General features: G+C 35.5%; 2 protein-coding genes across 2 annotated transcripts; one reads left to right on the top strand and one right to left on the bottom strand.

The window, feature by feature from the left end:
* Positions 1-412: 412 nt before the first annotated feature.
* Positions 413-5,349, top strand: LOC122021774 (TRAF-type zinc finger domain-containing protein 1-like). Its single transcript, XM_042579932.1, has 6 exons — positions 413-581; positions 691-734; positions 2,614-2,749; positions 3,997-4,134; positions 4,223-4,344; positions 4,925-5,349. The coding sequence occupies exons 2-6, from the start codon at positions 691-693 to the stop codon at positions 5,070-5,072; spliced, it is 588 nt and encodes a 195-aa protein (XP_042435866.1). The 5' UTR covers positions 413-581; the 3' UTR covers positions 5,073-5,349.
* Positions 5,350-6,165: 816 nt separating this feature from the next.
* Positions 6,166-10,531, bottom strand: LOC122020051 (protein transport protein yos1-like). The gene is made up of 2 exons (XM_042577772.1): positions 10,378-10,531; positions 6,166-6,589 (listed from the first exon to the last, which is right to left on the bottom strand). Exon 2 carries the CDS (start codon positions 6,581-6,583, stop codon positions 6,341-6,343), a length of 243 nt encoding a protein of 80 aa, XP_042433706.1. The 5' UTR covers positions 6,584-6,589; positions 10,378-10,531; the 3' UTR covers positions 6,166-6,340.
* Positions 10,532-11,176: the final 645 nt, after the last annotated feature.

Here is an 11,176-nt window from a genome sequence, read left to right as displayed (position 1 = left end):
GGTGGATTTAGCCATGCAAGATGTCAACTCAGTCGCAGAGAATTTTCGTTGAGGAACTTTATTGTGAAAATCATTTCTCTTAGATTTCTTTGCCAATTTCACTTCAGGGAAGAGATAAACAAGTACATAGTTGGTGGACTGTTCAACTCCTTAATAATTTAAGACAACTCCTCGATCAAACGGTTCACTCAATAAAAAATATTCAAATATTCATAATAATTTTAAAAAATAATCTTATAAAGGTATAATTAATTGAACTACATTTTGCAATTAATAATTAATTTCCAATTTTATTTGTATATATCGTATTTATCACTTTGAAAGTTTATTTTTAATTATTTTCTGACCTAGATATTACCGTTTCTAGAGTATCCGTCGGACCACGATTATCTTGCTATCTCAACGGAACACGCCACACTTTTTCGTACAAGCGAGCGACGTCCCAACCAAGGCGCCACCAAAATCAGGGAGAGATAGAGAGAGAGAGCGGAGCGGGGAGGCGCATCGGCCTCTGCATCGCTAACTCCGCCCTCGCGATCTACCTGCCTCCGGTTTTGGATTGCTCGATTGCATCGGCGAAGGTCCGTGGATCGCGACTTCCTTTCTGTTCCATTTTCAATTTATATGTCGTTCCTTATTATTTTTTTTTTTGGTCTTGACATGATTGCTTAATGGGTTTTGATCCATCAGATGGCGATCCCCTCGGAGTTGATCACAGCGACGTGCAGTCACTGGTTAGTGCTTCTTCTGGATAGTTCGTATGGGATCACTTGAGGATTTCGATTTTCCCTTCAGATTGTGTCTGGTTGTTATTTCGTGATCCTTCTTTGATTTCGTTTCTGCCCGATCATTGGCTCTCTAACTCGGATTTATTTGGAAAGGATGGTGGCTTTCGGGTTTACGTTTAAAACGTATTTGATTACATAGCAGATCGTTCTAGGGTAGGTCGTTATTCTGCTCAATTTTTCCTCTCTCCTGGTTTTTTTACTAAATGAATACATGACAGCTCCTTAGGCCGTTGAGCGTACAATTCGATTGCCGTAACAAAGCACCTACCTTCATTTTAATTTAGTTCCTTTTTTTTTTGTCATCGATACATTGTTGGCATGTTCTAAGATATTGTTCTGGCACACGATGGCGCTTAGATTATGGGCACTTAGTCCTATGACCTGCTTGCATAGTAGGATTCGATAAAACCTACGTTTGGAACTTTACCTACCTTTATTGCTCACCCTCTTGTTGTTTGTGTGTCATCAAGTAGTACTTAATTATTTCTACTATCAGCCAGCTAACCCCTAGCCATTTGGTTTCTTTGTGTAAGTCTACTTAATATTTCATCTTTTGCTATGTGTTAATTTAATGACAGAGATTTGGTGGCACTTATCATATCTTTTGTACACAGATAATAACTTTACGTTTGAAGGGCATCCATATCTTTTGAACTTGGTGTAAAAAAATATTAAATATTATGGTATAAAGATGTGAATGCTTTTGGAACTCTGAAATTTCCTCTTGATCTTACTATGCCTTTGACTTATATATTGACGGTGTCTAATAAATTTCGGCCCTATCCGCGTGAATGAAAGTATTTCCTTCACATATAGAGATGTCATGTGAATTCTATTTTCCTTTCTGTTGGTTTTCTCCATTCTAATCCGTCTGACATTATATGTTATATAAATATCTTTGCAAGAAATGTTGTGTGAATAGTGATGATCATAGTATTCAGTTATATTTTCTTCATCAATAAGAAAACACACTATTTCACATAAAAGAAATAACAATTCCAAGTTGTCATGCATTCTCTTCAGTTATATCTGTTTGAGGATGCATGAGGTATCTTGCCTATTCCTGGACATGGATGTTTAGAAATACTTTGTAGATGTGTGAGCATTTTGAATATTGTTTTTAAAAAAGAAAATTTGATGATGTCTCATTAGTATAATTAGTAAGATGGACAAAATATTAGGTTAGCTGAATCCATTGCTGCTTAATTGACTTGTCATTTGCACAAGTAGGATGACAATGCACTAATGATGATTACAAGTTTTTCAACCATCAATAAAGAAACTCAATTGGTAAAACTTTTTACTGTAAAATGCATATTTAATGGTGTTATCAGTGTGCTTGTCAGTTTAGACATGTGGGATATATGGCCCTAGGCCATCATTAGCTCAGGCTAACACAACAAATGCCTCACTACAAGATTTTGTTTTGTAAAGTGTTAACATGTGTGCTGTATAAAGCCTTAAAGTTGATTTGCATGGATAATTGCAATGCCTTTGACATTTAAACTTGCTTAGTGTCATTAACATATCATATGAGTTCATTGTTTATTGGCAAAGGGCATCTGCATGTAATTTAATTGGCATTTACTTCTTAGTGTATGCAATCTACTTTTCATTTCTGTTTTTTAGAAAATACAGTTTCTTTATTTTAAGATGTATTTTGGTATGTTCTGTAGTAGTAGCTGCATGAAAGTTGTTTTGCTAGTTTAAACAATACTTGTAAAGGGAAACCTCCTTTACTATTTCATTTTGTGGTTAGTCAAGTAAAAATATGGTCTTTCATATCTCTTCGATTGTTTCCTCACTGATTCTATCTTCAATGTAGTGAGAGAGATATTCCAACATCAAATATTGACTTGCATTATGCACATTGTTCGCGGAATCTTCAAAAATGTGCAATTTGTGGGGATATGATTCCTAAAAAACATGCTGATGAACATTACAACGAAATCCATGCTCCGGTATGTGTTAACCTTATCACACATCTTATTTTTTCTGTTTCCAATCATATTTTCTGTTGTAAGCATTTTTTGGGTTCAGATTGGTAATATTGTGCATTTGGTTACATTTCTTCATGTATTTATGTTGCATAATTAAAATTTAAATTGAAGCACTTCAATATGGAAGATTTTACTCATCTCCGAATTCATACCTCTTTATAGTAAAACATCTGAAGACTTACGGAGTTGCTCTCTCCCTGGACATATTTTTAATTGGCAGGGAACTCCATATTCTAACATTTTCACTTTTTAAATATGTTGGAACTCTAATCTCACTTATGTTTGCAAAGTTTATGTTACTTCCCTTCGACTATAATTTGGATAAGATATATTAGTCTTTTTCTCTTGTCTACTGTCCTCTTTCCCTCAGATAGATACCTAAGCTTTATCCTGCAATTTCTCCTTGTCTTTTGTAACAACTTCTAACTTAGTCTCTCACAATATCATCTCAAGTACATATTAAAACCTTAATTTACTCTTTCCACCCTTAGCCTCTAACAAATCTTCACTTCAGCTTTACAAATTTCAAATCTTGTATTATTTTTAATCCAAAGGAGAGTTAAGGAAGTAGATTATATAAAATCCATTAAGATTGCCACAAATTTCTCCTTTTGAAGATAGTTTCTTGTTAACATCGTCCCTGTCTTTTTCTCTTGAAGTTTGTCATTAACTTTGATAGAATTGGCAACTTGTTTAAAGGTCAATCCACAATAGAACACATCATGTATACTAATATTACATATTTGTCATCTTTATCAAGTTTATCTCCATTTTTATTTCTCTTTCAAGGAATTTCATATCTTTTGCCTCGGATAATACCTATGCTCCAAGTCATCAAAGTTGGTAGTTGTGGTAGGGGATTCAATCCCACATGAGATTTAATTTTGGTTATTATATCAGATGGTTGGAGTCCTATGTATACATAGTATGATAGTTTGATCTGTTGGATATGATACATTATTTTCACTCCCAACTATGTGATACAAGCATGTTCAACTTTGAGGCCATGTCCTACACAAGCAATAATATGTAGAAAGTAGCCATGTTGTATTGTTTTTCTTTGCTTCGTACATTTCTTTCTATTATCATTTGTGATAAGGATGACAATAACCTAACATCGGATGTTTTCCTTGTGGAGCTGTTATGTTAAACAATGCAATTGACTTGCTTCATCTAACAATTTGGTTTTGATAAACTGATGTGGGCAGGTGGATTGTTCATTATGCAGTGAGAGAATCGAAAGGGATTTATTGTCTCTTCACGAAGGTGAAAGATGCCTCAAGAGGATTATTACTTGTGAATATTGTGAATTCCCACTTCCTGCAGTTGATCTTATTAATCATCAGGTAACATGATCTATTACTCTTTTTATGTGATGAATACTAGAAATCTCTTCAAACCATGAAATGACTAGTATTTTCTATGCAAATTTAGGAAGTATGTGGTAATCGCACTGAGTATTGTGATCTATGTCGTAAATATGTTCGGTTGCGGGAAAGAGTTAACCATGATATCCAGTTTCACAGCAGTACAACTGATACTGCAGAACCTCCTAGGTAAGTTTTGAAAAAACTGATTTTTAATTTAGAGACTTTCAAATTGAATTGTATTGTTTTTTTTTATGCACCATATTTAATGATAATTATTTAACTGAATCATCTGCATCCATAAGTGACTTGGGATACAATTGATATGATTCTGTATCAATTGTAGCAAGGTGGCAAAAAGGCGAATACGCTTGCCCCTAGCGCCCCCGCCAACCCGTCTCAGGGCCAACACGGATGTATCAATTGTAGCAAAGCACTTATGGATGTTGTCCCCATATTGATTAATGAGTTAGCACTGATGTGATAAACTTCTTAAGTCCTCAAAATTACAATTCAATATTGCATCAAGATAATCACTAAGTCCTTCAGATCATGACAAAAGATAAGTTCCACTCCTTTACAGTGCAGTTCCATATCTTTACATGACAATCAAACGTTTGAATCCCAAACGGAACTTGAATTTTATATTATGAACGAGTGCAAAAGCATCTTGTAAATCTGCAAAAACAATGGATCGTCCTTGGAACTTGTAGTGGCTTGTACTCCATGTCTGTCCCTAAATGTCTGTTTTCTCTTGCAAACCGTGTAGGAATATTCCACCACCCGGAAGAGAAGGTGCTAACAGAAGGCCGGTAGGAGCCTCGCCGCGCAAAAGCTTGTTGTTGACAATTGCAATAACAGGCATAGCTGTCATGCTCGGGTTCTTCTTCTTACAAAAACGGGAAGATAAGCAATAACATGTTTTCGAGCTCTCTTCTGTGTCAATTGCATTCGCAGAAATGGAGTTCGTGTGCATTTGGTAGTTGAAAATGTATATTTACACTGGCGTGGTACTTGCAACAAAATCTAGTTCTTCATGCTGGTCATGCTGGACAAGCGTATGGTTGATCATAGTATTTCTCTTCTGCGTAGGTTCATTCATACATTTTTTTTGCTTGTCAAAATTCTACTACCTTGTTCAATTAAGATGTGATTTGGACTATTATAGGAATCAAAATAGCTACTTTAAACTTCTGTCTATGCTTTTAAGATCCAAGTGCTCTAGAAATTGAAATTTTTATTATTTCGTTTACCAATCATTATAACCGTGAAATCATTGAATGTAATGATGATGATGGTAATATGCAACTTTATTTCATGAGTTGGAAATTGTCATATTATTTTTATTTTTCATTAACAGCAGCTGGGTGATAACACAATAAATCTATTTTAAGAGTTTAATTGCATTTCGAAGAGGCATCGGAAAACGTAAAAGCTGGTTTTTACTCTTTTTCCTGAGAAAAGTCTATATATATATATATATATATATGAGTGGTCGGTGGTGAGCTCGTTGGGTAAGCAATGACTTGAGACTTGATTTGTTGATGAGTCTGGAGAAATAAACTCTAGAGAAGAGATATTGTCCCCGCGACCAAGTTGGTATTTGGGCCGAACTTGCCACCAATGAAGCATGTTGCTTGGGATTATCTCGTTCGCATATCTAGTAAAATCGTTCAGCTAAGATTGAATAAATTTTTATGATTTGTCCCTTTTTTAGAGTGGGGCATTTTCATCTTTTGTTTTCAAGAAAAGATATATTACTTGAGTTTGAGAGTCTCATTTACATGAATGCATCTGTTTCATGGTTCAAAATTCAAAAAAAAATAATAATGCATGTTTATATTTCATTATTATTCAAATTGAATCCTATAAAATAACTACATTTCCCACAATTCCGTTCCATCCCACCAACCGAATATTATGTTAGTCTCGTATTGATAAGTCTGTCCTTCCAGATAAGTTTTGAAAAAAAAAAAAAGTTTAACTCACTAACTTGGGGGGAAAAAACGATGAAATAAAACTACAATCTTCTTAGTCTATCGGGCCAAAACTTGATCGATTGTATGGTACCGATAAAATCAACTCAGAGCGAAAAACAATATCAGGAGCAGCAGAGAATATCATGTAACTGCAGTTATAAGAAGAATGATAGACACAATTCGATGAGGTGATTGGGTTTACGTGTTCAACCAGAAACCAGTTTCACCAGGATGATGAGAGCATTGAGCATTATCAGTGGTAGCCGCAGGTACTGGGTCGCGTAGATCAGCCCTATCAACTGCCCCTTCAATGACTTGGCCCTCGCATTTCCTGAAACATCGTTGAAACTCCATCCTCTAGGCGCGAGGAACCTGTCCTCGTTCAGAATTGCCAATGCATTTGCAAGGAGTAAAAGACCTTCTAGCAGTGCCCCGAGTCCCATGACCATGATCCTCCAAAAAAAAAATAAATAAATAACTAGGCTAGTATTAAGTTTAGTGGGTGGCTAATTATGTTTATCTTATCATTTGAAATTCCATTTTCTGCAAAGATTGAGTAACAAAACACACTAACCTACTAGTTTCTGAAATTCTGGAAAAGTGAATTACAACCTAATGCCAGCAATCTAAAATCTCATCTTGTAAACAATACATACAGTCCCTCGCTGAAATTTCCATGTTAAGACTTCAATGACATCATGTAGAATTAGATATCCACAACTTCCTAAAGGAACCAGTGGATAGACATGATATATACATGAAGTAATTCAACTGGCTAATTTTAAAAATATATAAAGGCAGTACTTGCTTGAAACCCTAGTAGAACATGCTTACACCCAGTTTAAACATAGATCTGTCCTAGTAACAATTTAAAACCCACACTGACCAATTTATTTGGTAGATTGATGCATGTGGCCAAGAGGCTTACATCGAAAAATTATGATAGCTTGCTTGTCTATGCCTTAATAGTCTATATGATGTGGGTCAAATTATCCATTATTCTAGGCACTATAAGATGATGGCACATGTACATTGTAGTAATCAAGATTAAGAATGGGTCACAATCCGTGTGCCTCAGATTTAAGCTATAGGAAGCTGACACATGTTTAGTTGACTTACTTCTGTCAGCACCTACTTTTTTTGTTGTCATCTCCACTCCAATATGGCCACCCAATCCAATCCCATTAACAAGTTAACCCATAAAAGCTTGAAATATAACCTAGCTAAATCCAATTCATATTAACCTCAATTGAGTTACTCGCACTTCAGCACTTTGGCACATTTCAACCGAACCTCGAAGTCTAGCCAGCACACCACACTTTTAGTATCTGTGGTGGGTTTGTTAATATCATATTGGCTGCATTTATGGAAAGTCACTAGACGTATAGACACGGGGTAGAGAAGAGAGGTCAAATTCACCAATGAAAAAACTTTCAAAGGTCTCAAATACGCAGGGAGGCATTGAGATTGGAACTTCCTCCTAGCAGATGAAGAAGCCATTTAATTTGGAACTAGTTCCAAGGATATGGAAGGTGAGATGGAGTCAAGTATGATGTACAAAATGTTCCCAAATTCTATAAAGGAAGACAAAAAAATGTGAAACTGAAGGCCAATAAATGGGTAATGGTTGATTAGATAGGAACTTACTAGACTGATGAAAAGCAAGAAAAGTCTCAGCAGGAATGAGCTAGGATTAGTTGCACTAACGAGGAGCACATATAGAGAAGAAAGGAGGTGAGACATCTAGATGTTAGGACTCCCAGTCCAAATAATTCAAGAACTATCGAAGAACTTTCAAGTGCTGAAGGTTAATACCTATGATGGGTGCACAGATCCATCACCGCATCTCCATGCCTTCAGAATTTTGATTTCTTTGCAAGTTATTTTGAACTCTTTGAAGTGCCGAATCTTTTGGGCAACATAGTTATTTGTTCAATTGTCACTTAGAGAAATTGCCAAATTTAAAGAGCTCACTCAGAGCTGTGAGACATTTTGTGGTTAGCAATAAGATAATCCAAGAGCAAAGAGTTTGATGACACTGAAGCAAGGATCGGAAGAGCCACTCTTGAATGCCCCCCGGGCTATGGTGCAGCGGCAGAGCGTCCATGCAATTTCCCAAGCACCCACAATTTGATTCTCAGCTATAGTGCACTGCAAAGTATTTTCCTCCCGTGGGATGACAAACATGGGATGTTGGGCTGCTGAGCACTTCTAGATTTATCCTGAACTTCCGTGGAATTGGGCCAGTCATCCCCAGGATTAGTCTACCTGAAAGGTTGGATACCTAGTGCTAGCTAAAAAAAACAAGGAAGAGCCACTCTTGAAGTTTGTGAAGAGGTACATTGAGGCAAACATACAAGTGGAGGACTCTCATCTAGCTGTCTTATTATTGCCTTCTACCCTGAAGTCATCTAAGTTCTCATACCCTCTCTAAAGGAACCACACCTTGATTATGTTGAAATATTAAAGAGGGAAGAAAATATGTTACAGCTGATGATCTGATGCAGGTAAAGATAACAGAGATGAAATTATGTAGAATTGAAGAAAGGAGGAGGTCGATCAAAGGAAAAGCAATCAAGGGACTTTGATAGGTATCAACCAGTAATGAGAAGGTAATCCCAAGAGGGATTACTGTTAAATGGTTGATAATCTAAGGTGTTTATAGATATTAAAGACCAAAAATTTGTTATTGCTCGAGCCTCAGCCGATATAGTGTACGCTCTAAAAAAAAGGATAAGATAAAGTATCATCGGTATTATCATGAGCATAGTCATGATATATTCATCTGAAACTTCAGCTTAAGGAACTGATCAAGAAGAGGCACTTGATGAAGTTCGCGCGACCAAAAAAAATGAGAATGGATGGAAGGAGCAGACAAGGGCTAGAGATCCAATTCAAAAGCACATTGATCTGACTATTGAAAGGCCTGCATCTAGAGGTACAGCAGCATTAAGTTTTCTTATGCTAGAAGAAACCTCATGCTTTGCATATAGTGCTTGAATGCACTTGGGACTTGGAGTTCACAGAAAAAGATATAGGGCAGAAGCTCTCATAGTCCATGTGCATATTGCAAATTTCTTAAGAAGAGGGTGGTGTCAATGTAAATAGTTCACCTGATATGTTGTCCTACAGTGCAACTCTGGAGTGGGTTATTCTCAAGGTAATCTTGAAGGTGAGTAATATTTTAACTGGATTGATTGAAAGTGAACCTTGGGAACAATTGACTTGATAATAACTCGAGGAAGGCAGGCCTGATAATGTAATATCTAGTGACTCAGGGAAAGTAATACATCTAGGCTGTGTGGGTTAAATTCTTAGTGGTAGACTTGCCCATAGCCTATAATGTAATATTGCAAGGCCGAGCTTGAATAAGTTGAGGCTATCTTATCAACTTATCAGCTAGTGATATAGTTTCCTACCAAAAAGGGTTGGAAATGGTCAGATCCCACCTGAAGAAATCAAGAAGTTGTTATGAGAACTTTGAATATACTTCAAGGTTCCGACACCAAATTAAGAGAGCCAGAGAAAAGTCTAAAAACAAAAAATCGGACAAGCCTGCAAGAAGATTCATGACAAAGCTAGAAAATCCGAGTCACCCTCAGAGTCATTTGAATCATCAAGAAAGCATAAGTTCAGTAAAGGTCCTAACTGGAAACTAAAACAGGAAGCGGAACAAAAGGCGATAAAGATGTCTTTGCTTGATCTGTAAATGATATACCAGAATCCCAAAGAGAGGGAAGTCGTAGATGAGAGCGGAGAATATGTGTAGATTTCACAGATTTGAACAGAACTTACCCAAAGGATTGCTTCCCACTAACTCAAATGGTTGTTAGGATGACAAGGTACGAGATTCTGAGCTCTCGGATGCCTTCTATATGTACAATCATTCTGAACTGCCAAAGGTACTAAAAGGAAATCTCTATGCGCTACATAATTGACAAACTAAGAAAAGTATGACCTACGTATCTGAATGTAGCATTGATCTGATAGGCCTGTAGTTCGCAAAACTCAGCTTATCGATGTCGAATTTGAGAGAAATCAATTTGTCACCGTATACTTTCGGGATATCATTCATTACTACCATACTACGTCGACACAATCGTGATCCAACAAAAAAAAAAAAGTATGTATGGATGAAGGGAACGGTCGATCCAACCTTTCATGCCCACAAAAAAAAAGGAAAAAAAAAAAAAGAGGGCAACCATGACCTGATTAGAAAAAAACGAGAGAGGAACAGAGGTACCTGGAGGATACAAATCGGAGTTGTCGCTCGTCGATTTGTTGATCTGAGAAGGCGCAGTCGCGCTCGATCTACTTGTCTGATTCGAAAAGGCCGCAGGATCCGATGCCGTGGAAGAGAGCAGCGCGTCGGTGCCGCCGATCGGAAGAATAATGAAGTAAATTGCTTTTCTACCCTTTTTTTCTTTGTTTTTTTTTTTTAAATTTTTTCAACTTTATTTAATTTTTTTTAATTAATTTTATTTATTATTTTGTTCATCCATACTTATATCCATATATTAATTTTATTTATTTTTATTTAATTTAATTTTTTTTTTAATTTTTTTTAATTTTTATTTAATTTTATTTATTTTTAGTTAATTTTATTTATTATTTTTAAATTCTATTTAATTTTTATTTAATTTTATTTATTATTTTTTCATAAATACTTATATATTTTTTAATTTTTATTTAGTTTTATAAATTTCTTCCATCATCCCTTTCTTTTCAAATTGAGAGTTGTTTTTTCCACCTTTTCAAATATCCTCACCTTCTACTCCACCTAATTTTTTACCTTTATATCTTTTTCTTATTCTCACATTCACGTTTTGTTTTTAAGTTTTATTTCTTTTGCTTTTTTAATCAGTTTTTTTATCAATTTTATTTTTTTAATAATTTATTTTTATTATATGTTTATAATATTTTATTTATTGTTTAGTTGTAAATTTTAGGAGTTATTATTTGGAAAAAATTTTAAAAGTATAAAATTTTAAAAAACGGCGTAACACAGACAGTGGACGTATAACATCTCTAACGTAATAGTT

The sequence above is a fragment of the Zingiber officinale genome, chromosome 9A (assembly GCF_018446385.1).
Source record: "Zingiber officinale cultivar Zhangliang chromosome 9A, Zo_v1.1, whole genome shotgun sequence".
Lineage (NCBI taxonomy): Eukaryota > Viridiplantae > Streptophyta > Magnoliopsida > Zingiberales > Zingiberaceae > Zingiber > Zingiber officinale.
Note: the sequence above shows the minus strand (reverse complement) of the source record. Positions and strands in the feature narration are given on the sequence as shown.

What these genes read in the sequence shown, in the direction of transcription:
- LOC122021774 (XM_042579932.1), top strand. Translation starts at nt 691, where the DNA reads ATGGCGATCCCCTCGGAGTTGATCACAGCGACGTGCAGTCACTG. An exon ending in ACAGCGACGTGCAGTCACTG is followed by an intron (nt 735 to 2,613) that starts GTTAGTGCTTCT and finishes TCTTCAATGTAG; the next exon opens with TGAGAGAGATATTCCAACAT. An exon ending in GATACTGCAGAACCTCCTAG is followed by an intron (nt 4,345 to 4,924) that starts GTAAGTTTTGAA and finishes CAAACCGTGTAG; the next exon opens with GAATATTCCACCACCCGGAA.
- LOC122020051 (XM_042577772.1), bottom strand. Translation starts at nt 6,583, where the DNA reads ATGGTCATGGGACTCGGGGCACTGCTAGAAGGTCTTTTACTCCTTGCA.